Genomic DNA, 26,844 nt, shown 5'->3' on the forward strand with positions numbered 1-26,844 from the left:
TTCATGGGAATCCTTTTAAAATGTATAGAAATATCAAATCACAATGCTTTATAACAGAAACCAGCAGAGTACTGTAGGCGAATACACTTCAAAAACGAATAAACTCATACAAAAAGATAATAAGATTTATGGTTACTAGAGGTAGCGGATTGAGGGGGGCAGACTGGAGAAAGACAATCGAAAGGCACAAACTTTCAGTTATAGGATAAGTTACTAGGGGTGTAATATACAATGTGATAAATATAATTAACACTGCTTTACATTATAGAGAGTAAATCCTAAAAGTTCTCGTCACAAGGAAAAATATTTTCCTTTAATCTTGTATTTTATAAGATGATGGATGTTCATTAAATTTACTGTGATAATCACTTCATGATGTATATAAGTCAAATCTCTATGCGCACACTTTAAATTTATACAGTGAGGTATGTCAATTACATCTCAATAAAACTAGAAGAAAAATTGTGTTTAATATTGGTGAGAAAAAAGAATCGACATTCAAAATCAAGGGAAGATCAGACAAAAAGAGAGAGCCTCACCTCACTTCGAGTGACCACAATCCTGACCAGGGTGGAGTCATCTGTGCCGGCGCCTTTCATAGAATAGTAGAGCCTCTCAGCAAAGAAGGCAGGGCGGTTCAGGGCACATTGCACTGAAAGTGAGAGAGGCTTCAGACGTGAAATCATGACTTGACAAAGATGTCCACACACCAGCTTCATCTATCACTTCCAGCTGCTTTTGATCATTTCCTATGTGATTATCTCAGAAATCTTAGGTGAGCTGTAGAGTGCTTGCCCCCTTGATTTTTCTCAGCACCCATCTTTATTTCCAGCTGCATCAGACAGTCTACCTTCAATTCTACAAGATTCCCTCTGGCCAGATGCAGTCACTTAAGATTCTTAACATTTTCTCCCTTAACATGAGAAAATTTGTAGCAACTGTACCCTGGTAATCCCTAACTAAACAGAATAATGACTAAAATCTGAATTCTAGATGTCAAATGTATCATTTGACTGAAAGAAGGATGTAAGATAGATTCCAATATAAATAAGAAAACACAGACTTGAGAATAAGAAATCTGACATGTTTTTTCTTAGGAAAATTAAGTTAGCAAAGGCTCTACCTTTCATAGAGATGGACTAACTGTACATTATTGTGTTACCTACAATTACAATAGTAGTATTTATAAGATATTCAATTGCTAATACCAATGTGTCACTAATATTCTCTTTAGTCTTATATTCTCCATGAGAACAAAATTTCCATTTCATTAAGCTCCTGGACATCAGGACACCAAAAACTGGGTTTTTAATTTCAAATGGAAAAGGGTCTCATTTGGCTAAATATTTGAAAGGCATTTGGGGGCTCAAAATGATACTTTGTGTGGTGCCACTCTGTAGTTTCCTTAGGGTTTCCCATTTACCTTAATGGAAATGCTACAATCCATTATATATTTTTGTATAGTCCTCAAGAAGGGCATAGAGAATAACGACCAAATAATTCCAAAACAATCCTATTTGATTACACTACCAATCATTCATAGGGAACTGCATATAAAAACATAGGATTAGCTTGTCTCTGCCTAAGCAGACTCCAGGGAGGCTATACTAAGAATCACCACTTAAATGGGAACATTCAAAGCCTCACTCATTTACAAACAAAACGAAGCAAAACACAAAAACATGAAAAGTGTCTTACAGATGGTTTTCAAACCGCTTTCAACATTTCCGGAAAACTCACGGCTGACACTGCTTAACAAATCTCGATTAGCCATCTGTAGACAAAAAAGTATAGGGGTTGAAATATTTTGACACCTTAAAATAGAAGCAAAATCTTCAAAAGAAAACCTCATACCCTGGAATAGGCCTCCATGGTAGCTTTCAGCTGAGGAAAGCTTCTTGTGGCAAGAACCATGTTAAAGCAAGATTCATCTGTCCCTAGTCTCCCCTCACCAGCCTGGTAGAGACGCTGAGCATCTTCCTGAGCCAGTTGGTGGTTAACATTCTGGTTCTCATCACGATTTCCCTGCAAAAAAAGGAAAGCAGGAGTTAGAAGAAAGTGATACAAGTTCTATTTTTAAAACAAGGTTTTTCAATCTGGTCACTTTTGAATTTAAAAGGACAATTTACTAAAAATTAGTGCATAAAGTTTGTCACGCTTATCTTTCATTTCCAAAGAAACTATACTAGTGTAACTAGTATTGTATTACATTGCCAACTGTGGATTTTACAATGTATGATCATAGTTTGATGAGGTTATATTAAAACGAGAGGTTTTACAGGGCTTTGAGAACTAAATTAGAAAATGTTTCCATAAAAAATTACACAGATATTTTACTTTTGAAGGTATAGAAAATTTTACTGACATTCAGTTTAAAAACCTTTCTCGATAGACTAAAGAGACAGGGATTCTTAAAGAAATTACTCTTTTGGGTTTGATCCTTGGTTTACAAGCTGCAGGGGTTTTTTTGTTTTTATTCAATAAACATTTCTCCAGTAGCAGGTATTGAAAGTCTAGGTATGATACAAATCACAGAGATTGGAAATGATTATCACTACTCCATTCCTCCCACGAAGGAGATAAAAGATGTCTCCAAAGAGGGATTAGGGCTACAACCAAAATCTCTGGGCATTAAATGTAGGCTCAGAGCAGAGAATGACAAATGGCTCAGGAGAGTCCGGGAAAGCTTCTCTGAGGAGGTGCTTTGAAGGGTGGTAACTGGGCCAGCAGAAAGAGACTGGTATGTATTGAAACTGCAAACTATAGCACCTCCAGAGCCTGTGGCCACACACAGAGACTCATGATCCAGCAAGTCTTGAACACTAACAATGCAGCCACTTCCACCCTCTGGGAGAAATCCCTTGGCCATCAAAGGAATTTCACTTTTCGCTTCTCTTGTGATAGGGTCTCCTTCTATCAGTCCGTGTTCTGAGCCAGTGAGCACTGTCTCTTGTCTAGCTTGGGGAAAGATGCACTGAGATGTCCCAGAAGCTGGATATCCCTGAACTCCAAGGTCTGAAGTAACTTTAGATTTCTCATGATGAAGCGACTCCTAAACCATGGTTTGAGGACCTCGTCTCCTAGGAGATATGAACTACCACTCAAACTAACAAAGTATGATTCTGCTTAGCTGGGATTTAAGATCAGCATTATATTGAGTTTCACTTTATATTCACCATGTACCTAAAAGGTATGGAGCACTTATTTTGTACCAGGATATATTAGTCAGGGTTCTCCAGAGGAACGGAACCAACAGGATGTGCTATGTGGTGGAGACACAAGAAAAGACAAGGCCCCTCCCTCCAAGGAAGTTAAGCCAAAAGAGGAAGCATATAATATAGAGGCTTCATGAACTTCCTTTCATTCATCCAAGTGTAATCTTAATATGTAAGTATTTATTATGAATGTATGCATAAAAATGATGTGTGAGACTTTAAGAAGAAGCTATAAATAACACAAGTACTGACAGTCTGTATCAATTTATAGACCAAACTCTTCCCTGGGATGGGATAGGGGAGAGAGGGAGAGAGGAAGCTCTGGGCCTGAATAAGAGTAAAGCTTAGATGGGTAGTTGGTTTCTCTCTAAAACAGAAACACAAATACAAACAAGGAAAAGGTCGCCCTCTAGAGTCTTAGTGTCTGTCTGAGGAACGAAACGGAGACGTGTTCCTTGAAGGCTGAGGAACAGTTTTCTGAAGAGCACTGCCACAAGCAGTGTGTAGAGGCCTATTCTAAATCGGCTGAATACAGCACAGGCAAAAGAGCTCAAGAGCTCCCCAGATGACTGCCTTTGGATTCAAGCACACAATATGGTCCCATTGTCCTAGAAAGCCACTTCCTGGAACAGGGTCCTTTACTTTGTAAAATGGTTGGGCCTTGACCCCTGCATAAAGAGACATTCAGCACCTCATTAAAGTCTGAATAATCATTTTTTAGCATTAAATCTCTGTTTCTGATTTTCTTTTCATGCTAACCTACCCTCCTGCTCTGTTAATCTGTTGTGGTAAATTCAATGTCCTCCCACCCATTTGCTTTGTTTTCTCATTTCCATACCCACACGCTCTGGCACACTCTTTTCTGCAACTACATCCCTTTGCTCTGAGAGCTTCTCCTCTACTTTCAGGATCTTCAAGATTGTCCAATCTTGTGCACTAGCAGGATAGCCAGTAACTCCTGATACTCAATCAGTGTGCTAGTCTTTTGCATCATCTCTTTCAAATATACCCTGATTATTTATAGTATCATTCCAAATACCCTATTTGGAGAATTTTCTGCAACTCTGCCAGCACATCTAGGCAATCAGAACAAGGAAGGTACTTAAGCACAGTGTTTCAGTGGATGCTGAAATGTTTTCTGCATTTCCGTCTCACTCTTGTCACACTTGCATGGCAGACCTGCACATCTTCAGCTGATGGTCCCAACTAACTGGCAGAACAATGCTAATCTTAAAAGTACAGATTCATCTTCATTCTAAGACACAGAGCCTCAAGTTGATTTCTGATTTCAAACAACCTTCATGTGGTTAATTGCTGATTCCTTACAACAACCAGATTTATAGAAATAATTTTCAATACAGAAACAAAGAAACCCATACAGAGGATTCTCTGTTGTCCCTCTTAAAGATGTCAAGATTCCAAGGGGGCTAAATATTAAAAGGAATAACGAATGCCCACTGGCAGTAGACAGTAAAGAATGTTCCCTCCGCCAACACTCAGACACTTAATTCAATACTCACCTGGCACATGGATACAAGTAAACGTTCAAAATGCCCTGATGTATCTGACCTAATGTCCTTTTCAAGGTCTCGTCCAAATTCTGATTCATAACATCTGACTATTTCTCGGATTTCCTGGTTTGTTCTTGTGCACAAAATTTCAATCAACACACGTTCCTGAGTTCCTGCTCCCTATGTGAAATGAAGGGAGAATGAGAGAGAATTACAAACAAAAAGCAAATTTCTGGAAGTTACTAAATCTTAATGTTCCACCAAACATAACTTTGGCCTCCAGACTGAAAAGCTCTATATATTCAGATCATATAAAATAATGTATTGGTTTACCTGTCACTGTAAACTCAGAACTGCCATAATTTATGGGGTTTTACATTTGAAATAGGATAAAATACTCAAAGCAAATGCCATATAGTACCTTCATTGCATTCCGTAAACTCCAGGCATCATAATACGTAGGTGGCATGAACAGGGCAAGGATCAGTTCTTCCATATTTCCACTTAACTCTGATTTAAGATCTTTGATTAAATCCTGTTATATTACAAACACAAATTCAGTATATGAGCTCTCCAAATTTTATTTTGCTTAAATTTTTTAAGGAAAATACGAGAAAAATGGAATTGAACTACTTTAAGAAAACCTCAATTTCTGTTCAGAATATCATACACTATGGAATAAGTATTTAAGCTTCTTATATTCAAGAAGATATATTTTAGTCATTCTATCAATAAATACTTAATAATAAACTTACTGTAGTTCCTCCACTACACCAGGTACAAAAAAAGAGGAATAGGAAACAAAGAATAATTCAAATTAACAAAATGATAAACATGTATTTACTTAGTATAAGAAACTGTTCTTGTTTTAGGAGGAAGCAGAAATCATCATCATTGTGTTCTTATTTGAGAAGAGAAGACAAACATCTAAAAACTAAAATAAAGCAGCCTGTTTTCCAACACCAGATAAATAAGCAGCACAGAAATAAGTTGAAATAGGAAAAGTTAAAGTGGGCTAGAGAGCTTCAGAGAAAACTTTAGTGAAGATATTGAAGAGTATGTAAAAATTAGCAAAGAGAAAGGAGAAAGATATTTCACGTAAGGAGGAACACAAACAAGAACAGAAAAGCTGTTCCTAGCCTTGGCTATATGCATTAAAATAATCTGCAGAATTTTTCTAAAAAAAAATTTATGTCAGGGATGAATACTCAGAGATTCCACATGTGTTTTTAAATTTGAAAAGAAATTATGATATTCTGCTCAGGTTGAGAATTACTTAGTATAGACACAAGAATGAGCAAAGCTTATTCAATGGGACAATAAGACAACCAATTTTGTTAAGAATAATGATTTTAGACATTAGTAAAAACAAAGCTGTTAAGTATATTCTTGGATTATTACCTTGAATACCAAGCTAAAGAACATGGATTTGATTCTGCATGCTGGGAGGAGTCACTGAAAATTTTTATATAAGAAAACAATAGGCAGTATGGATTATAATGATCAAAGATATAAATGAAATTTAGCCTACTGGAATATTTAGATAAGGAGTTAATAAAGGTTTGGGTTTGAGTAGTGACAGTGGGAGTGGGAAGAAAAAAAGGAGATAGAAGACACATTTCTAAAGAGCCTTTTTACAGATTAGATCAACAAGATAAGCAATAACCAGTTGCCAGGACAAAGCAGTGCCTGGCATACATAGGCACTGAAACAATATTCACTGACTGACTGAGAAAGAAAAATGTGGGATCAAAGACTCCACAACTGGGTAGAGGAACAGTGTTTTCATCAATAAGAAGTCCAGAGAAAAAGTGGCAGTGGGTAAGGAAAATAGTCTGGGAATTTAGTTTTAATTCAAAAGTGATACATGAGAAAATTTAGGACAACAAAGCACAGACTACATGTGAACTAAAGAAATTCGTAATACAAAAATATTTTTGTGAGAAAAATGAGTCTGATATTGAACCCTAAGGGAACCTAGAGCTTGTGTAGCTTAAGGAGCCTTAAGACTAAGGAAGTGGACTCTGGGTTGGGCAGAGGCAAGCAGAGTAGAAAAGATGAATCAGGTCAGTGGACCTCTACTCCCAATTCTGAGAAAAGTTAACTGGATCCAGAGAATGTCAGAAAATTTTTAGGATTCCTATCTGAATGACAAACCAATGCTACCCCCTCTTGCCCTTTATATTTAAGAAGCGATGGCACCTGTCAGCCATAGAATCTTGCTGGATTTAGTCACTGACAAATATTTATGTGGCTATCTGTTATTGTTCCCGTACTTGGTACTATAAACACAAAGATGAATATGACATGGTTTGCCCTAGGGCAGCTCACAGTTTTTATGGAGTGGGCACTGAGATTAGTTACAGCAGAGGTTTTACAAAGTGCTATGAGATCACAGTGGAAGAAGCAATGAGAGAAACTTCACAAAGTAGCTTAAGCAAGCCAAATCCTGGAGAGCTTGTTTGCCATGAAGCAAAAGAGGAAAAGGTATTCCAGGACAAGAAAACAACATATATCAACCACAGAAGCATGTGTGCAGGGAATGGCAAGAGGTTCTATAAAATTGTAAACCAGGATATGTTTAGAAGGAGGGAGAGAAGTGAAAGATGATGCCACGGGCCAAGAATAAGCAAGGGCCACATAAGAAGTCCTTGAATCCCACTTTAAGGAGAAGATTGAGAACCAAGCTACTGATTATGATTATGGTCATAACCTACTTTCTACTGAACAGGTGTCACCTACCAGACATAGTAAATGGGTATGATTATGGGATCAAGGACTACTCTAGAATTGGAAAGGCTTTTAAGAGAAATAAATATTGAATACACCTCTTCTGGGGTCTCTGAAGTCTAGCTGTCTCTACATTATACTTATCAGTACTAATAAAAATATAGTACCCAATCTGACAGAATTCAGGGCCTACAGGCCACTGTTCTTGCTGACTCCTGAAAAGAAAATGAAACAAAACAAAACATACCTTGCCATACATGGTCTTAAAAGCTGCTTTAATTTTTTGCCTTTGGTCATTGGAACGATTGGCCACAACATCTATAATTGCCTGCTCGTCTGTACCTGAAAGAACCAGACATGTCTAAATCAGGATGAGGTCCGTGTGGGGTGCTTGGTAAGGACAATTCTTAGATTACAAGGTGCCTGGTGCTAGATTAAATTGAGGTGCACACAGGCTCACATATAAACTTGTTTTTATGATATAAACCTTATTTTCACTTTATATCCAATCACTTGAACTTATTATAATTAAAAATATGTTTCCCTTACCAAAACCTTTCATCGCTTTACGAAGAACTTCAGCATCTCTCATGGCATCGAAATTGGCAGCGGGTCGGATTGTTCCGTGAGTTCCCTGAGTCATCACAGGAGGCTGAGAACAAGAGGCATAAAATCCAGGTCAGTTATTGTGGTAATCTAATTCTTTCACAATATATACTTATACCAAATCAACATGTTACATGCCTAAAGCTAACACAATGTTCTATTTCAATTGGGTTTCAATAAAACTGGGAGAAAAACAGTATGAAAAAATGTTCAACATCTTTAAAAGAAACACTAGCTTAAAAAAAAAAAAAATCCCTCCCAACTCAGGTTTCTCTGCTAATAAGACAACAACTTAAGATTTCTCACTCTTAGGCAAGAAAGCCAGTACTAAGGTTTCAGGACAAGAATATTTATTTTTGTGGCGGAACAGATAGAGACTATCCTCCTGCCAAAAGACAGCAAGACACCAAACTTTCAGGAAACGAGACAGTCAAGTTCGTGAAGTTAGTCACAATCTTTCTATGCCTTGATTTCCTTCAAGGGAGAAGAGGGGGAAAAAGAGATTGATCCCTGAGTAGTGTGAGATGAGTGGCAGTGTTTTCTTTAAGAAATATAATAATGGCTTTAGGGAGGCAGAGGCAGAGTTGCCCAGGGAGATTTCAAACAAGCAATGTAATTTTGGTAATCTCTCTTCATTTTCAGTATAGGCTCTGATTATTAGACATAAAATAAAGCATCTTACAATAAGAAAAGCACAAAAATGAAATTGATGACTAGAGACTCTTGGAGTTATTCATCAATTTTTTAAGGATAAACCAAAAAGCAAAACAATGGATACATTTTTTAAACATCAATCTATGAAGAAATTTAAAAATCACCAATGACAAAGACCACAGTAATAAGTGTTTCAGGCAAGAATCACTAATTTGATGCTAAAATTAGTGGGTAACATTACAGCAGAAAACCTAGCAGACAGCATCTGAAACAAATGATCAACACCAATTATCACCAGTAAGAGGGTAAATAAACAAGTGCCTCCTGATAAGATGCACTAGGGGCACACCATCACTTCTGTGGGATTCCTGCTAGAAAGACATAACCCAGATTAATCAGACAAACCCAGATAAAGGAATATTCTACAAAATAACTGGGAGTACTCTTCCAACTTGTCAAGGTGATGAACAACAACGACTGAAGAACTATTTCATATCAAAGGAAATTTAAGAGTCATGACAATAAATGCAGTGTTTCATCCTGGATTTGCTCCTGAGCCAAAACGACACTACTGGGACAATTAATGAAATCTGAATAAAATCTAAAGGTGGAGTAATAGTATCATTAAAACATCAATTCTTGATCACTGAATTTATGTAACAAGTTACTATTTGGGGAATCTTGAGTAGAGGGTATGTATATAGGAATTGGCTCAGTCAATAAAGAATCTGCCTGCAATGCAGGAGACCTGGGTTTGATCCCTGGGTCAGGAAGATCCCCTGGAGGAGGAAATGTCAACCCACTCCAGTATTCTTGCCTGGAAAAATCCCATGGACAGAGGAGCCTGGCAGGCTACATACAATTCACGGGGTCACAAAGAGTCAGACATGCTTAGTAACTAAACCATATATAATTTTTACAACTTTTTAATGTCTGAAATTATTACAAAATTAAGTTTAAAAAGTCTAAATACAAAGTTATGAAACAGTTTATTAGTTTTATTAAAAGACTCATATCAGGGCTTAAGAGAGATGAGATGAGACAAGATGATCAGTTCAGTTCAGTCGCTCAGTCGTGTCCGATTCTCCGCAACCCCATGAATCACAGCACGCCAGGCCTCCCTGTCCATCACCAACTCCCGGAGTACACTCAAACTCATGTCCACAGAGTCGGTGATGCCATCCAGCCATCTCATTCTCGGTCGTCCCCTTCTCCTCCCGCCCCCAACCCTTCCCAGCATCAGAGTCTTTTCCAGTGAGTCAACTCGTCGCATGAGGTGGCCAAAGTACTGCAGTTTCAGTTTCAGCATCAGTCCTTCCAATGAACACCCAGGATCGATCTCCCTTAGAATGGACTGGTTGGATCTCCTTGCGGTACAAGGGACTCTCAAGAGTCTTCTCCAACATCACAATTCAAAAGCATCAATTCTTCAGCGATCAGCTTTCTTCACAGTCCAACTCTCACATCCATACATGACTACGGGAAAAACCATTGCCTTGACTAGACGGACCTTGGTTGGCAAAGTAATGTCTCTGCTTTTTAATATGCTATCTAGGTTGGTCATAACTTTCCTTCCAAGGAGTAAGCGTCTTTTAATTTCATGGCTGCAGTCAGCATCTGCAGTGATTTTGGAGCCCAAAAACATAAAGTCTGACACTGTTTCCACTGTTTTTCATCTATTTCCCATGAAGTGATGGGACCAGATGCCATGATCTTTGTTTTCTGAATGTTGAGCTTCAAACCAAACTTTCACTCTCCTCTTTCACTTTCATCAGGAGGCTTTTGAGTTCCTCTTCACTTTCTGCCATAAGGGTAGTGTCATCTGCATATCTGAGGTTATTGATATTTCTCCCAGCAATCTTGATTCCAGCTTGTGCTTCTTCCAGCCCAGCGTTCCTCATGATGTACTCTGCATATAAGTTAAATAAGCAAGGTGACAATATACAGCCTTGACGTACTCCTTTTCCTATTTGGAACCAGTCTGTTGTTCCATGTACAGTTCTGACTGTTGCTTCCTGACCTGCATACAGGTTTCTCAAGAGGCAGGTCAGGTGGTCTGGTATTCTCATCTCTTTCAGAATTTTCCAGTTTATTGTGATCCACACAGTCAGAGGCTTTGGCATCATCAATGAAGCAGAAATAGATATTTTTCTGGAACTCTCTTGCTTTCTCCATGATCCAGCGGATGTTGGCAATTTGATCTCTGGTGCCTCTGTCTTTTCTAAAACCTGCTTGAACATCTGGGAGTTCACGGTTCACCTATTGCTGAAGCCTGGCTTGGGGAATTTTGAGCATGACTTTACTAGCGTGTGAGATGAGTGCAATTGTGCGGTAGTTTGAGCATTCTTTGGCATTGCCTTTCTTTGGGATTGGAATGAAGACTGACCTTTTCCAGTCCTGTGGCCACTGCTGAGTTTTCCAAATTTGCTGGCATATTGAGTGCAGCACTTTCACAGCATCATCTTTCAAGATTTGAAATAGCTCAACTGGAATTCCATCACCTCCACTAGCTTTGTTCGTAGTGATGCTTTCTAAGGCCCACTTGACTTCACATTCCAAGATGTCTGGCTCTAGGTCAGTGATCACATTATCGTGACTATCCTGGTCGTGAAGATCTTTTTTGTACAGTTCTTCTGTGTATTCTTGCCACCTCTTCTTAATATCTTCTGCTTCTGTTAGGTCCATACCATTTCTGTCCTTTATCGAGCCCATCTTTTCATGAAATGTTCCCTTGGAATCTCTAATTTTCTTGAAGAGATCTCTTGTTTTTCCTATTCTGTTGTTTTCCTCTATTTCTTTGCATTGATCACTGAGGAAGGCTTTCTTATCTCTCCTTGCTATTCTTTGGAACTCTGCATTCAGATGCTTATATCTTTCCTTTTCTCCTTTGCTTTTCACTTCTCTTCTTTTCAAAGCTATTTGTAAGGCCTCCTCAGACAGCCATTTTGCTTTTTTGCATTACTTTTCCATGGGGATGGTCTTGGTCCCTGTCTCCTGTACAATGTCACGAACCTCCGTCCAGAGTTCATCAGGCACTCTATCTATCAGATCTAGTCCCTTAAATCTACTACACAGAGAACTATAAAACACTGGTGAAAGTAATCAAAGAGGACACTAATAGATGGAAAAATATACCGTGTTTGTGGATTGGAAGAATAAATATTGTGAAAATGAGTATACTACCCAAAGTAATTTATACATTCAATGCAATCCCTATCAAGCTACCAACGATATTTTTCACAGAGCTAGAACAAATAATCTCACAATTTGTATGGAAATACAAAAAACCTCAAATAGCCAAAGCAATCTTGAGGAAGAAGAATGGAACTGGGGGAATCAACCTGCTGGACTTCAGGCTCTACTACAAAGCCACAGTCATCAAGACAGTATGGTACTGGCATAAAGACAGAAATATAGATCAGTGGAACAAAACAGAAAGCCCAGAGATAAATCCACGCACCTATGGACACCTTATCTTTGACAAAGGAGGCAAGAATATAAAATGGGGAAAAGACAATCTCTTTAACAAGTGGTGCTGGGAAAACTGGTCAACCACTTGTAAAAGAATTAAACTAGAACACTTCCTAACACCATACACAAAAATAAAATCAAAATGTACTAAAGATCTAAATGTAAGACCAGAAACTATAAAACTCCTAGAGGAGAACACAGGCAAAACACTCTCCGACATAAATCACAGCAGGATCCTCCATGACCCACCTCCCAGAATATTGGAAATAAAAGCAAAATTAAACAAATGGGACCTAATTAAAATTAAAAGCTTCTGCACAGCAAAGGAAACTATAAGCAAGGTGAAAAGACAGCCTTCAGAATGGGAGAAAATAATAGCAAATGAAACAACAAAGAATTAATCTCCAAAATATACAAGCAGCTCCTGCAGCTCAATTCCAGAAAAATAAACGACCCAATCAAAAAATGGGCCAAAGAACTAAACAGACATTTCTCCAAAGAAGACATAAAGATGGCTAACAAACAAATGAAAAAATGCTCAACATCCCTCATAATCAGAGAAATGCAAATCAAAACTACAATGAGATACCATTACACACCAGTCAGAATGGCTACTATCCAAAAGTCTGCATGCAATAAATGCTGGAGAGGGTGTGGAGAGAAAGGAACCCTCTGGTGGGAATGCAAACTAGTACAGCCACTATGGAGAACAGTGTGGAGATTCCTTAAACTGGAAATAAAACTGCCATATGATCCAGCAATTGCACTCCTGGGCATACACACCGAGGAAACCAGAATTAAAAGAGACACATGTACTCCAGTGTTCATTGCAGCACTGTTTATATAGCCAGGACATGGAAGCAACCTAGATGTCCATCTGCAGACGAATGGATAAGAAAGCTTTGGTACATATACACAATGGAGTATTACTCAGCCATTAAAAAGAATGCATTTGAATCAGTTCTAATGAGGTGGATGAAACTGGAGCCTATTATACAGAGTGAAGTAAGCCAGAAAGAAAAACACCAATATAGTATACAACGCATATATATGGAATTTAGAAAGATGGAAATGATAACCCTGTATACGAGACAGCAAAAGAGACACAGATGTATCGAACAGTGTTTGGGACTCTGTGGGAGAGGATGAGGGTGGGATGATTTGGGAGAATGGCATTGAAACATGTATATTATCATATGTGAAATGAATCGCCAGTTCAGGGTCAATGCATGATACAGGATGCTCAGTGCTGGTGTGCAGGGATGACCCAGAGGGAGGATAAGGAGAGGAGGGAGGTGGGAGGGGGTTCAGAAAGGGGAACTCATATACACCTGGGGCGGATTCATGTCAATGTATGGCAAAACCAACCAATATAATATTGTAAAATAATTAGCCTCCAATAAAAAATAATATATATATAAAATTATTCAGCTGCTATTTAGGCAACTGAAACTGTATTTCAAGTTATACCCATTGAATATAGCAATATGCTAGGACCTGTGGGGACAAAGTGTTTGGGGAGAAGCAGACCAGACCATCTTTCAGCAAACACTTTTACAGTCTGTAATTCCTCCCACTCGTCTATACATTTTTTTCTACCAATAAGCCTAAGAATCATCTGTCACTAGTTTCTAAGCCAGCAATGTAAGCAAAGAACTAACAAGAAATATTTGTATTGTGGTTTTAAGGAAAATTAAAAATATTCTACTTGTAGCATATATTCATGGAGAAGGCAATGGCACCTCACTCCAGTACTCTTGCCTGGAAAATCCCATGGACGGAGGAGCCTGGTAGGCTACCGTCCATCGGGTCGCGAAGAGTCGGACACGACTGAGCGACTTCACTTTCACTTTTCACTTTCATGCACTGGAGAAGGAAATGGCAACCCACTCCAGTGTTCTTGCCTGGAGAATCCCAGAGACAGGTGCTGGGTGGGCTGCCATCTATGGGGTCGCACAGAGTCGGACACGACTGACGTGACTTAGCAGCAGCAGCATATATTCAAGTAGAAAATTTTTTTCAACATACTGCCTTTACATGAGGCTTAATGTATCAAAAACTATGAAAGTTTCCTTTGGTGTAACCATTGTGACTAAAATCCTAAGCAGCACAGAAGGTTCTGTTTAAAATACACTGAACTAGGTAGTAAGAGAAACTAACTCCCATCAGGTACTGTCTGATGACTCTCATTTTGTCATCTTGTTTCTAAAAACAAAAACCTATTCCATTGTTCATCTGGAGGGAAAAATGGCTTTGTTTTATTCTTTGTTCAAAGTCTGAAGTTTGAAGTGACTCTTCAAGAATACTATCATCCTGCAGGCATTATTTTGAACTCAAAAGAAATCAGGGTCCATGTTCTTGAGGTCAAATCTCTAACTAAAGAGGATTTCCCAGCACAGCAAAGCCCATACTATCTGCCACCAAGAGTTCCACCCTTTGACACCCATTTGATTCCAACCTTCTTGCTGAAAAACTGCCACAGAAGTAGAATTGGATCAATCAAGAGAGGTCACTTGCCTGAACTACTCAACCAAGACACACACACAGCAACCAACCTCCACCAGTGGATTTTCAGTGACAGGGAGCTCACGAGTTAGTCTATTCCATCTCCATGGAAAAGCTCTTCCAAAATCTACTGCTCTGTTAACTCCCTGGCTTTAGTTTAAGGTGGTAATTGTTACACAAGATAAGCTGCAGGTATATGTGTATTTTACTTTAAGTGTTTTTATGTTTAAAAATCTTTTATATTCAGTCATAAAATGATGCCTTTAAAAGTATATGCATGCTTAAACTAAAGTAAAATAAAAATTCTCCTAACAAATGATTAGAATAACTACAGATTTATGATTAACAATCAACTTTCAACAATTTTTTTAAAAAAGAAGTGAAAGCAATTTACTATGGGCTTTCAAGGAATATCATTTACTCTACCAGTAGAGTAGCATATTTTAACAAAGAGACTGATGTTCTGGGAAGCAGAAGAGCTAGGATCTAGTCTCAGCTCTGTCATTCACTAGCTGTGTGGCCCTGGACAAGTTCCTTAATTTCTCTGGAGCTCAAATACCTCAAATCAGGAACGTAAGCCAGAAAATGGCTGAATTGTTTCTCTTCCAATACTGTAATCCCTTTCCCAACCCAGCCAACGAAAAAGCTTAAAAACGCTAGACTTTTATGAATAGACAGTATGAAATGAGAAAATCAAGATAAAGTAAACATAAAACTGCTTATGTTCCTAGTAACCTGCATAGGGTATAAAAGAATTAACAAGTCAATTAAAGAATAAAACTTAATATTAAAGTAAGGAGCTACACTGAAATGGGGCAAGGATTTGATATATGGGAGACCTTCTGAGACTACTGAAAAATCAATTTAACAGACATTAATCACTACCACGCAAGGGCCTGCCAAGCACTACAGGGACATAAAGATAAAATAGCTATCCTGAGCCCTCGAGGAAGTGGTGAGAGACAAATACATGAGAAATTAGAAACAAATGAAGGCATGTTTAGGGGATTGAGTGATTAGTGAACATTACAAAACCTTACTCACTTCACTGCTATAATCCAAAGAAACAGGAGAGAAAACAGGATAGGAAGGAAAGGATTCTGTATTGATCTGAAAGAAGAGTAGAAAGTTATAAAGGCAAAAATGGAAAATAAAACCATACTTCATAAAACACGGCTAGAAATATCAATCACCCAGCCACCTGAGTTCATAGTTATACTGCCAGCAAGGGAGGAGGAAAAAGAACTAAAACCATGCCAAGAATCCAAGTGAATCTCTATGAAAAAAAGAGTATGGGTGTCATCACCTGGGAGAAGGGATCTATGTTTGTCTTATCAAAGTCATCAGGACACTGGTGGACCAAAGAGCATGGAGTCTATCAGAAGCAATGATTAAAGTCTTAAGTGTTTCTTATAGACCATCTTCCCTGCTTCAGGGAAATCTCTAAGATCAATAAAGGAGTAGTACCCTTCTTTAGCAGACTTAATTTAAAAGATAGAAAAAAATAAAAAATAGGAACAAAAAATACCTGACTAGGGTAAGGAGATTGTCCTCCAGGATATTGAGAAAGCATCGCTCCCCCAGGAAAACCACCTATATATTAAGAAAAAATACAGCAAACAGGTATTAACTGATTCAATTTTTCAAAACAGCACTGATTTATTATGAATATGGAAACATATGAGAACATTCACACTTATGAATTATTATTCACACTTAATAATTTTTAAGTATCATGATATACTGAATCAAAACCAACTTTGGTCACAAGGATCTTTAAAAATATTCCATGTTGTAATTTCTTTAAAATAATTTAACATAATTTCTTTAAAAATGATACTTTAAAAAGAAGAACGAAATAGTTGAAGCAGATTAAATTCTGATTCCGTCTGGAAAGGATGGCAGCACATGGTTCTGGGCTCATTCCCTTCATATTACATGAATGACAGAGAAATTCCTAAAGGTTTTGTTTTTTGGCTTCAGGAGAGATAATTTTTTTTAATTGAAAAAAAACAGGTCCTTATTTCCATCTTATGATTAAACCTTTTTTATCAGATTAATACATTTCATGAAACCAGATAGTACCTAAGAAGTATTTAGTATAAACATTTACTAAAGATGATCCCAAACACAAACTAAGTTCTTTCAATGGCAACTGAAAAATTCAAAATATCAAGCCACCATGCTTCTCTGGACAAGTGATACCCACCAGGTAGCGGGACCTGTGCTGGGCCACCCCCATAAGACTGTGTAGGTGGCTGTGGATAGCCAGAAAAGCCTGCTCCACCTGGTGGGGCTCCAAACCCTTGGCCTGGAAGAACAAGAGAGAAAAATAAACAAACTATAGTGACAGGTCTCATGATTGAAGTGAAAACTACAAATAATAAAAGAAATATTCTATAATGCTACAGCAGCAGTCCCTTTGGTCTAAATTCAACTTCTCAACAACTCTTTCCCCATTAAAAAATCCATTAAAAAAAATGTTACTTCTTTCATTTGCCCTAATGACTTACGATATGAAAGTGCTAAGTTTTTTCATTTTTTTTTTACATCTTGTGGACAGAGCTGTCCTAAGGTCACAGTCATGCTAAAAGCAAATGTCTCAATCAGTTCTTAAGATTACAAATTATCAAGCGAACCATTAGTCCTTTATGACCATGAGATTTATTCTAACTCCTTCACAACACAATTTTGGAAATTGCTCCTGAGAATGCTCTAGCTTTCATGCCTCCTCAGACTGTTTATCCCTCTATCTTGCCAGCTAAGTCCTTACTATCTAAGATAGAAAATAGACTAAGAACAACTCTGATTTCATACAAAACAAGCAGGACCAAAAAGGATCAAAGAGACAAGAAAAAAAGCGTTACACTACTTCCACAACCCAGAACTCACCTCCAGGATAGGATGGAGCTCCGCCTGGCTGTGGGGCACCAGGATAGCCTCCAGGGGCTGGATAACCACCAGGGGCAGGGTAGCCTCCAGCTCCTGGGTAGCCACCACTTGGTGCTTGTGGGTAGGCACCTCCTCCCATTGGAGGAAAACCACTAGGATAAGGATACTGACCAGGAGCGGGGAAAGATGACTCCTGACCCGGAGGCTGAAAAACCAGAAAGGTTTTCAAATGAATGTGATCACTGAGAAACAGAACCTAACTAAGAAAACAGAGGTAACTGTTAAGGTCTAGCTTATTCTTTTACATATTAAAAAGCCTAATAGAAGTGCTGGTATCTCATATGAGTTTATCAGTATAGTAGTTTGTCAGGATACCTGTCTGTCAGAATTCAGTTTTATGTAAATCTACCTGTGTTAGGCAAGAAGAGTCTGTTTCTCTATTTGGGAGTGTCTCTTTTCAAACCTCAAGACTGCACGAACAACCAGCAAAGCTCAATATAGTTCCTTCATTTTCCTAGCACCTGGAAATATGGGAAAGATCTGCCTCTCTACCCTAAAGAGAAGAATTCATGGCTTCCTTGTAATACACCTGGACCTGTGTATAATAGAAAGAATAAAAAACTGACCTGAGCATATACTAGGTGTGACACTTTGGACCTCAATTCAGATCACACAATGTCTAAGTCTGAAGAGACTGTTGTTGTTTAGTCACTAAGTTGTGTCTAACTCTTTGAGACCCCATGGACTGTAGCTGCCAGGCTCCTCATCTATGGGATTTCCCAGGTAAGAATACTGGAGTCAGTTGCCATTTCATTCTTCAGGGGATCTTCCTGATCCAGGGATTGAACCCACTTCTCCTGCTTGGTAGGTGGATTCTTTACCACTGAGCCAACTGGGAAGCCCAAAGAGACTGTTACATGTTCACTAAACTTTTTCCCAGGCCACAGAGACTACATTTCCCAGGACCCCTTTACAGTTAAATAGGACCATGTGACTGAATACTGGTAAACGACAGTGGACAGAAGTGGACAGAAGTAATGTACACCACTTCCAGCCTGGTCCCCGTGACTTCCTGCCCAATCCTCTAAGATCTCTCTTCCTCTTTCATTTCCTTCATCCGCCAGCTAGAAGCAAAGAATCCAGTGGAGGACTCCAAAGCACTAGAAGGTGGTAGAGTCAATATACTAAGGCAACGGAGGATTGAAGGAGCCTGAAAACCCACAGGATGAAACGGAACAAAGTGTCTTAGCTCCCTACCACACACTTCCCCCATCATCCCCACCACTGACTTCCAGGAGACTGGAGTAAGCAATAAATAGGTTTTTACTGTGTTGAGCCATTGGGATGTTAAGACTGTCTGTTTTAGCATTAGCCTGTACTGACAGAAAAGGTGGCCAGAGTCCAGTTTAGTACATAGGGACCTGAGAACATAGTTACAAATTTCATTTCTCTTATAACAGATTCAGGAGAACTATACATTCACTTTACACACAGGTACACCTATTGTCACTGGAGAAGGCAATGGCAAGCCACTCCAGTACTCTTGCCTGGAAAATCCCATGGACGGAGGAGCCTGGTAGGCTGCAGTCCATGGGGTCGCGAAGAGTCAGACACGGCTGAGCAACTTCACTTTCATTTTTCACTTTCATGCAGTGAAGAAGGAAATGGCAACCCACTCCAGTGTTCTTGCCTGGAGAATCCCGGGGACGGGGGAGCCTGGTGGGCTGCCATCTATGGGGTCGCACAGAGTTGGACACGACTGAAGCAACTTAGCAGCAGCAGCACACATATTGTCACTAATCCATATAGGCCCCTCTTTCTATTTACCCAGAGTTACAAAGAAGCCCTACATACTTATGAGCATAAAACTGAAATACACTAACCTCAGCTTTGAGGTTAGTCCTCAGAACAGTATAGATAAACAACAAAGTAGAACTTGGTAGCACATTTATAACATGCACTCAGAATACTAAAAGTCTCAGAACTACAAATCCAGGGCCCTCTAATCCACTGCAATTTGTGTTCTCTGAGTCAAGCCATTCTTAATTACTTTAAACATCCAACACAAAGGTTAAAAACCAGTGACTCACAGGATGGATTTAGTTTACATACATGTTGTATTGAATCAGTATTTAACATTTAAAAATATGCATTGCCCAATTTTTAAAAAATGGGCAGTTTCATATAAAATCTAGATTGTTGGCTTTACTTAAAGAAATGGAATATCCAGCAACACTGAATCAACCTCCCTGCATGGCCACATCAGGCTGAAGTGGACTAACAGGTGCCTTTCCATAGGTGACGCAAGTCCTGTAGTTCCTCCACAACCCTGCCTTCACTCACGTACTCTACTCAGTACTTCTGGCTGTTTGAATTTATGACACCTGCTCTAGCATATTTGTAAGATCTGTCATGGGCTGGCTAGTCCTATACAACACCTGTTCCAAGGACATGAGCTATTTTAGTATAATAAGTGGCAATACTTACGGGATATCCAGGGAAAGGTGGGTAGCCTGTGGGGGGATAGCCTGGGTATGACATTCTGTAACAACAATAAGAAATGTCCTCTGTAATTTCCTATAAGGAATAAGGCCTTTGAAGATATACATTGTCACAATTTAAATCAAATCACATCTTCTGAAAGAAAGAGTCTATCAGGCAGGTTGATTCAGTAGTTCTGAGATGGGGCCAGAGATTCTGTATTTCTAACTACCCTTTCAGGTGATGCTATTGCTGCTGGTCTGTGAACAATATTTTGATATCAGAATATTTAGGCATTTCTGAATCTACTATTTAATTTGTCAAGTTTATCGATATGTGTTTTGGCTCTTCTCCCTAGTACAGCTGGAAATGATTTGTATTTCTCTTTTATCAAGACCCTAATTTAACTTATATGCAGAGTACATCATGAGGAACGCTGGGCTGGAAGAAGCACAAGCTGGAATCAAGATTGCTGGGAGAAATATCAATAACCTCAGATATGCAGATGACACCACCCTTATGGCAGAAAGTGAGGAGGAACTCAAAAGCCTCTTGATGAAAGTGAAAGAGGAGAGTGAAAAGGTTGGCTTGAAGCTCAACATTCAGAAAACGAAGATCATGGCATCTGGTCCCATCACTTCATGGGAAATAGATGGAAAAACAGTGGAAACAGTGTCAGACTTTATTTTTTTGGGCTCCAAAATCACTGCAGAAGCTGATTGCAGCCATGAAATTAAAAGACGCTTGCTCCTTGGAAGGAAAGTTATGACCAACCTTGATAGTATATTAAAAAGCAGAGACATTACTTTGCCAACCAAGGTCCGTCTAGTCAAGGCTATGGTTTTTCCCATGGTCATGTATGGATGCGAGAGTTGGACTGTAAAGAAAGCTGATCGCCGAAGAATTGATGCTTTTGAACTGTGGTGTTGGAGAAGACTCTTGAGAGTCCCTTGGACTGCAAGGAGATCCAACCAGTCCATTCTAAAGGAGATCAATCCTGGGTGTTCATTGGAGGGACTGATGCTAAAGCTGAAACTGCAATACTTTGGCCACCTCATGCGACGAGTTGACTCACTGGAAAAGACTCTGATGCTGGGAAAGGTTGGGAGCGGGAGGAGAAGGGGACGACAGAGAATGAGATGGCTGGATGGCATCACCGACTCTGTGGACATGAGTTTGAGTGTACTCCGGGAGTTGGTGATAGAAAGGGAGGCCTGGTGTGCTGTGGTTCATGGGGTCACGGAGAATCGGACACGACTGAGCTACTGAACTGAACTGAACTGAAACAATGATATATACACACTAATATATATAAAATAGATAACAAATAAAGACCTACTGTTTAGTATAGGGAACTTTACTCAGTACTCTCTAACGGGTTATATGGGAAAAGAATCTAGAGTGGGTATATGTATAAGTGATTCACTTTGCTCTACACCTGAAACTAACACTGATACACACAATACTGTAAACCTATACTCCAATTAAAATTAAAAAAATCCCAAACAAATCCAGTTCAACATTTACAAAAATCCATAATGTAATAAGCACTGTTCTAGGTGCTGACAAAGAGATGAGAGGGGCAGGGGGAAGTACCCTGCCTTTTGAATATATAGTATGGGAAAATTAGAAAATAAATTTATTATTGTGTCCCTTATGACATAAGCACAGTACAGAAGCTAAAAACTTGCTAAATTGAAAATGAATGGGCATATATCTAGTGGAAGTTAAAAATTATTAAGAAAGATAATAAGAATACTGATTCAGACAGTTCTAAAGCAGTCATTTGGGATCCAAAGACCTGGATGCAAAGGATGCTAAATCATTTTTTTTTTCTTCTCCAAGCCCAGTTGATAAAAGTAAAGGAGAAGCAATACCATCTAAGAACAATCATATGGACCAAGGGTAAAAGAGGTCAGGTTCCAAAGAAAAAGTCTGAAAATAACTTATGGGAGACATTAATAATAATTTTAAAGACAAAAAGTGTTATAGCACCAAAGACTACATAAGCTATTTAAATTTCTAAATCTCAGGAACTGTCCCAGTTGACAAAGTCCTATTTCTACAGTCTAAAACTACTACATTAACTCTCACTTTTAAGGGTTCTAGAGGAATTACGACAACAAGAGTTTCAGAACAGAATGAAACTAAATACTAACTGCATATAAGAAAAAGCAATTTTAAGAAAGTGAATCTGGGTACATTTTAAAGAATAAAAATACAACAGAGTAGAATGCAATTCCATTTCCAGGATGTACTTTATAAAAATACTTACAAAAATGCAAAATTATTATACATACAAAGCTATTCATTACAGCACTATTTGTAACAAAAAAAAGTTAGGGAATTCCCTGGCAGTCCAGTGGTTAAGATTCAGCACTTTCACTACTATGGTGTAGTCAGGCAACTAAGATTCCACAAGCCATGTGGTATGGCCAAAATAAAACATTAAAAACAACCTCAGTTCAGTTCAGTTCAGTCGCTCAGTCGTGTCCGACTCTTTGAGACCCCATGAATCACAGCACGCCAGGCCTCCCTGTCCATCACCAAATCCCGGAGTTCACTCAAACTCATGTCCACAGAGTCGGTGATGCCATCCAGCCATCTCATTCTCTGTCGTCCCCTTCTCCTCCTGCTCCCAATCCTTCCCAGCATCAGACTCTTTTCCAGTGAGTCAGCTCGTCGCATGAGGTGGCCAAAGTATTGGAGTTTCAGCTAAAAGACCATTAATAAGGGATAGCTAAAACAGATTACGGATAGCCATACAATAAAATGTCATGAGCAGCTCTCTTATATGTACGGCTGAGTCCCTTTGCTGTCTACCTGAAACTATCACATTGTTAACTGGCTATATTCCAATACAAAAGAAACAGTTTAATAAAAAGACATAAGCAGCTCTCCTTTTATTCAAATATGAAACCATCTCTAAGTCACATTAAGTGGGAAAAAAGCAAGATGAAAAACTGCATAAATAATCTGCAACCAAATGTGTAAACATACAGTTATTTTTATATAGAGAATATCCCTGAAAGTAGACTCAACAAAGTAGAAAACAGTAACTGCCTCTGGATAGGAGAACTAGAGCATAAGGAGACTTTTCAATGTAGCTATAGAGCTTTTGGAATTATGCATGTATCATCTATTTCAGATTTTAAAAGCTTTTGTACGAAGCTTAAACAAACCCAAGGGTGACTCAACAAACTACTCAACTTTGCCCAAAGAATAATTAGACTATACTAGTGAACCACAACTTTTACTTCCTTTTCAACATTCTTAGTCAGCAACTACTTTTAAAAAGACTAGAAAAGCATTCCTGGTTCTCCAAACCATCTCCACCCAGTGAGTCAACTACTAAAAGGGTTGGGTCTCACTAGGCAAGTCTCAGAGATGGCATGAAGCCCAGGAACACAAGAATTCCAAATTTATGAAACAAATGAAACAAAACAGGAAGGGTGAATGAAGATGGCCAACAGTAGATACTACAATTTTCCAAAATCTACCTCTTGATTGGGAAGGACCATTTAAATCTGTCAGCAAGGGCTCTTCGATGAAAAATTGGAGGGAGGACTATAGGCTCTGGCATGGACAGGGTAGGCAGACAGCACCAGTGAGGACTGACAGGCTTCGGTTTGCAGTACTGAAATTCCCTCTTCTCCCTCCTTATCTAGTACTTGAAACCCCGTCCCTGACTGGTAGGTAACTCATTATACTCATTATCTAATTAGGACACGTTACTTTATCAGATCAGTTCCCCACCAACTGGCAGAAATTAAGGAAGTTCAGAGGCAGGTGGACGACTTCCTTTCATTTCTGTCACTTCATGGTGGACATCAGCCATCTTCTTCTGTAGAGGAGTTCACCCAGGTTAGGCTCATATCCGCATAGGTTTGCTGCCGTTTAGGGACTAGGAATCAAATGTGGAATGCTACTTCCTACAGTAGTTTCCAAGAATTACAAACCTGGGCCAGTGTACAATTTTAGGCTTCCGCATTCGTCCGAGGGCTCACTAAGCAAAGTACAAATTTCCCAAGTTTCCCTAAATTTGCTGTGTCACCAAGAAGTCTAGTCGGAATTAGCTGCTCGCTGGTTTTCCTACTGAGCTCTCCTAGAGGGCCGCTTCAGCAGGGCCATCCTCGGGCCTCAGTCCCTCCACCTGTGGTCCACCTGCCTGCGCCGGAGGCCTCACTGCTCCCTAGGATCCCCGGAAAGACGAGGGGCAGAGACAACCGGCGAACAGGGCTTGCCGTGGGCTGGCCACCTCGCCGACCCCGTCCGAACGCACCCCCGGCCGAACGTCCCCACCAGGCAGCCCGGGTCCCAAGAGGCGCGCGCCGGCCACTCCTGGGGCCTGTAGGCCCCTCCGGCCTCCCCCAGGTACCCCTTGCCGGTTCGAGGCCGCAGGCGGGGCCCCGCCCACTCCCGGGTGGCCGGCCACGGAGCGGGGCGGGGCGAGCTAACCGAGGGGCTGAGGGGTTGCAAGGGTAGGGGGCGCCGTTCCTCACCTGACCCCGCGGAGCAGCGTCACGGCCCAACCTGGTCCGGAGCAAGATGGAGCCGGGGGCGGGTCCGGGAAGGGCGGGGCGGCCCGGCCGCCACCGGAGCCCGTTAGGGCCGCAGCCGCGGCCGGGAACGCCTCTGGGGTAGGACAGGGCGGTGCCGGCAGGGCCCGTCCGGGCGAGCTTTGGGACCCTGCTCAGGCTTTCCCTTCGACCCCGCGTCGCCGCTCCGCCTGCGAGGAGGAGGTCCCTTCGGGTGCACCAGCCAGTTTTATCACAGTTCCTTCTGGGACCTCTCAAGCCATTTGGGAAACTGAGGCGGTTCTGAGGCGTCCTGGAGCCCCTTCAGTGGAGGGCGGCAGAAGCCTCGAGACTGGAGACCAAGGGCAGCCTCTCTGCCTGATGTGCAGGCCTCTCTGGTATCTTCTAAGGACAAGAATGGTGTCTTTTAATAGTGCCTTGTGAAATGAATATTCATAGGGATCCTAGATAGTGAGAACACGAGATTCATTAATCAAAACCACTCCAGAAGGGAGTTGTTAGGTGATTCTAGGCTCCCCTCACACTAGAGCCCTATCGAATTACACACACACTAGCATTAAACATTTGAGGCCATTTCAAGGCCCAGAGCAGTATTTTAAACTCATTAAGAAAGTTTATATTCCAAAGCAACAAAAAGACAGCTGGAGAAGGCAATGGCAAGCCACTCCAGTGTTCTTGCCTAGAAAATCGCATGGACAGAGGAGCCTCGTCGGCTGCCGTCTATGGGGTCGCACAGAGTCGGACACGACTGAAGCGACTTAGCAGCATCAGCAGCAGCTACCTTTTACAGTGGTTCTCAAAATGTGGTTCCCAGACTGGCAGCCGCCACATTTCCTGGAAACGTGTTAGAACCACAAATTATTGGGCTCCACCTTTGACCTTCTGAATTAGAGTTTAATTCACCTCGAGAGTTTAGAGGTGAAGACTGGCAGTTTGTTTCACAAGTCCTCAAGGTGGATCTATGCACACTAAACTTCGAGAACTATCCAAGGCTTCCTCATGGGGGTGGGATAGGGTGGATGAAATTTTTAAGTGAGAAGGGCAAAATATGCATAACCCTAAAACAGGGATGAAGTGTAAGGTGCTTGAGAAAGGTCACTGCCAAAATTTAAACGATACTGCACAACTCTCTGGGAATCCAGCTCCCACCGGTCTGTCTGGCAAACAATGGGCCTTTCTGCCCAGTCTGCCTGGAGACCTCTGGAATCTCAGCATTCCATAACAAGGGTGTCCTTACTCCTCTTCGCTCTATATTACTATTAATACCTTGCTGATCTCATCCCTGCCCTACCCTCTGCCCTATCACCTTGAGAGGTTATTTTCCAAGCCTATTTCCAGCCCAGTTTCCTGAGCTATAGGCCCAAATATCCACTAGCCTATTCAGGCAGTACCGCTGGATTTTCCACTTCATCCTTTCAGTTCATCCTTCTTTCCTGACAAGGCCTTCTAGGATCAGAGGTCCTTTCTTCATACTGCCTCTCCCTAGAAAGTACTGCATGCCTTCCAACAATTATGAATCTATTAAGATTCAATTCAAAGATCACACATCTCCTTCCTGCCCTTTTCCTTTCCCTTACCTTCTCTTGGGTAGACTCCCTTTGTGCACCCAACTAAACCTTTTGTAGATATCTTCTATAGCACATTTAACAGTAGTCATAGCATACATTTACCTTACCTGTATTTAAACTTAGCAAAACTTATAAAAACTTAGCAAAACACATTAACTTAGCAAAAACAAAACACCTCTGAAGGTCATCAATTGCTCCAGAGTCCATGTGAAACAGGAGCCATTTTGCCTAATGTGAATATTCTTAACAACACACAGCTTTTGTACAGACAAAACAGTAATTTTGTCCCCAGTGAGACATTTGGCAAAGGTGGGAGATGTTTTTGGTTGTCACAACCAGAAGGGTTTTACTAGAATCAGTGGGGAGACGCCAAGGATGTTACATTCTACAATGCACTGGGCACCCTCCTACAACAAAGAATTATTCAGCCTGACATGTCAGTAATGTTGAGGTTAAGAAACTCCTTGAGTTAGACTGATCTTCCTAAATAATGGATTTGATCATATAATTTCCTTGATTAAACTCTACTAGCTTCCCACTGAAAGCAGAATAAAATCCAAACTCAAATAGCCACGTTCTATTATGCCCCATATAATCTGGCCCCTACCTACCTTGCTGACGTCATCCCTCTTCATCTTCCTTCTCAAGCAGTAAACTCTGATCAAAACGACCT

The 26,844-nt window shown here is 40.2% G+C and overlaps 1 protein-coding gene and 1 long non-coding RNA gene across 6 annotated transcripts in view; one reads left to right on the forward strand and one right to left on the reverse strand.

Annotated features, from left to right (window-relative positions):
* Positions 1 to 24,978, reverse strand: part of ANXA7 (annexin A7) — a 30,720-nt gene extending 5,742 nt beyond the window's left edge. The window contains exons 1-13 of one of the 3 annotated variants that reach the window (XM_088842005.1): positions 24,568 to 24,978; positions 20,072 to 20,126; positions 17,585 to 17,789; positions 16,902 to 17,003; positions 16,221 to 16,285; positions 15,737 to 15,802; positions 8,006 to 8,108; positions 7,704 to 7,798; positions 5,148 to 5,261; positions 4,736 to 4,906; positions 1,855 to 2,025; positions 1,699 to 1,774; positions 540 to 652 (exon numbers count right to left, since the gene is read on the reverse strand). In XM_088842005.1, coding sequence (XP_088698131.1) covers positions 540 to 652; positions 1,699 to 1,774; positions 1,855 to 2,025; positions 4,736 to 4,906; positions 5,148 to 5,261; positions 7,704 to 7,798; positions 8,006 to 8,108; positions 15,737 to 15,802; positions 16,221 to 16,285; positions 16,902 to 17,003; positions 17,585 to 17,789; positions 20,072 to 20,125 — 1,335 coding nt within the window. In that variant the 5' untranslated portion in view covers position 20,126; positions 24,568 to 24,978. Of the gene's footprint in view, positions 1 to 539; positions 653 to 1,698; positions 1,775 to 1,854; positions 2,026 to 4,735; positions 4,907 to 5,147; positions 5,262 to 7,703; positions 7,799 to 8,005; positions 8,109 to 15,736; positions 15,803 to 16,220; positions 16,286 to 16,901; positions 17,004 to 17,584; positions 17,790 to 20,071; positions 20,127 to 24,024; positions 24,475 to 24,567 lie in introns of those variants that run through there. The other 2 variants (XM_088842004.1, XM_088842006.1) reach the window with 2 other exon arrangements.
* Positions 1 to 26,844, forward strand: part of LOC148775959 (uncharacterized) — a 98,300-nt gene that overhangs the window by 12,187 nt on the left and 59,269 nt on the right. For 2 of the 3 annotated variants that reach the window (XR_016038743.1, XR_016038742.1), the window contains exon 3: positions 8,031 to 8,134. This is a non-coding gene — a long non-coding RNA (uncharacterized LOC148775959). Of the gene's footprint in view, positions 1 to 8,030; positions 8,135 to 18,708; positions 18,828 to 26,844 lie in introns of those variants that run through there. The other variant, XR_016038741.1, reaches the window with a different exon arrangement.

Source organism: Moschus berezovskii, chromosome 12 (assembly GCF_049115385.1).
Source record: "Moschus berezovskii isolate FMDL1 chromosome 12, NW_MosBer_1.0, whole genome shotgun sequence".
NCBI lineage: Eukaryota > Metazoa > Chordata > Mammalia > Artiodactyla > Moschidae > Moschus > Moschus berezovskii.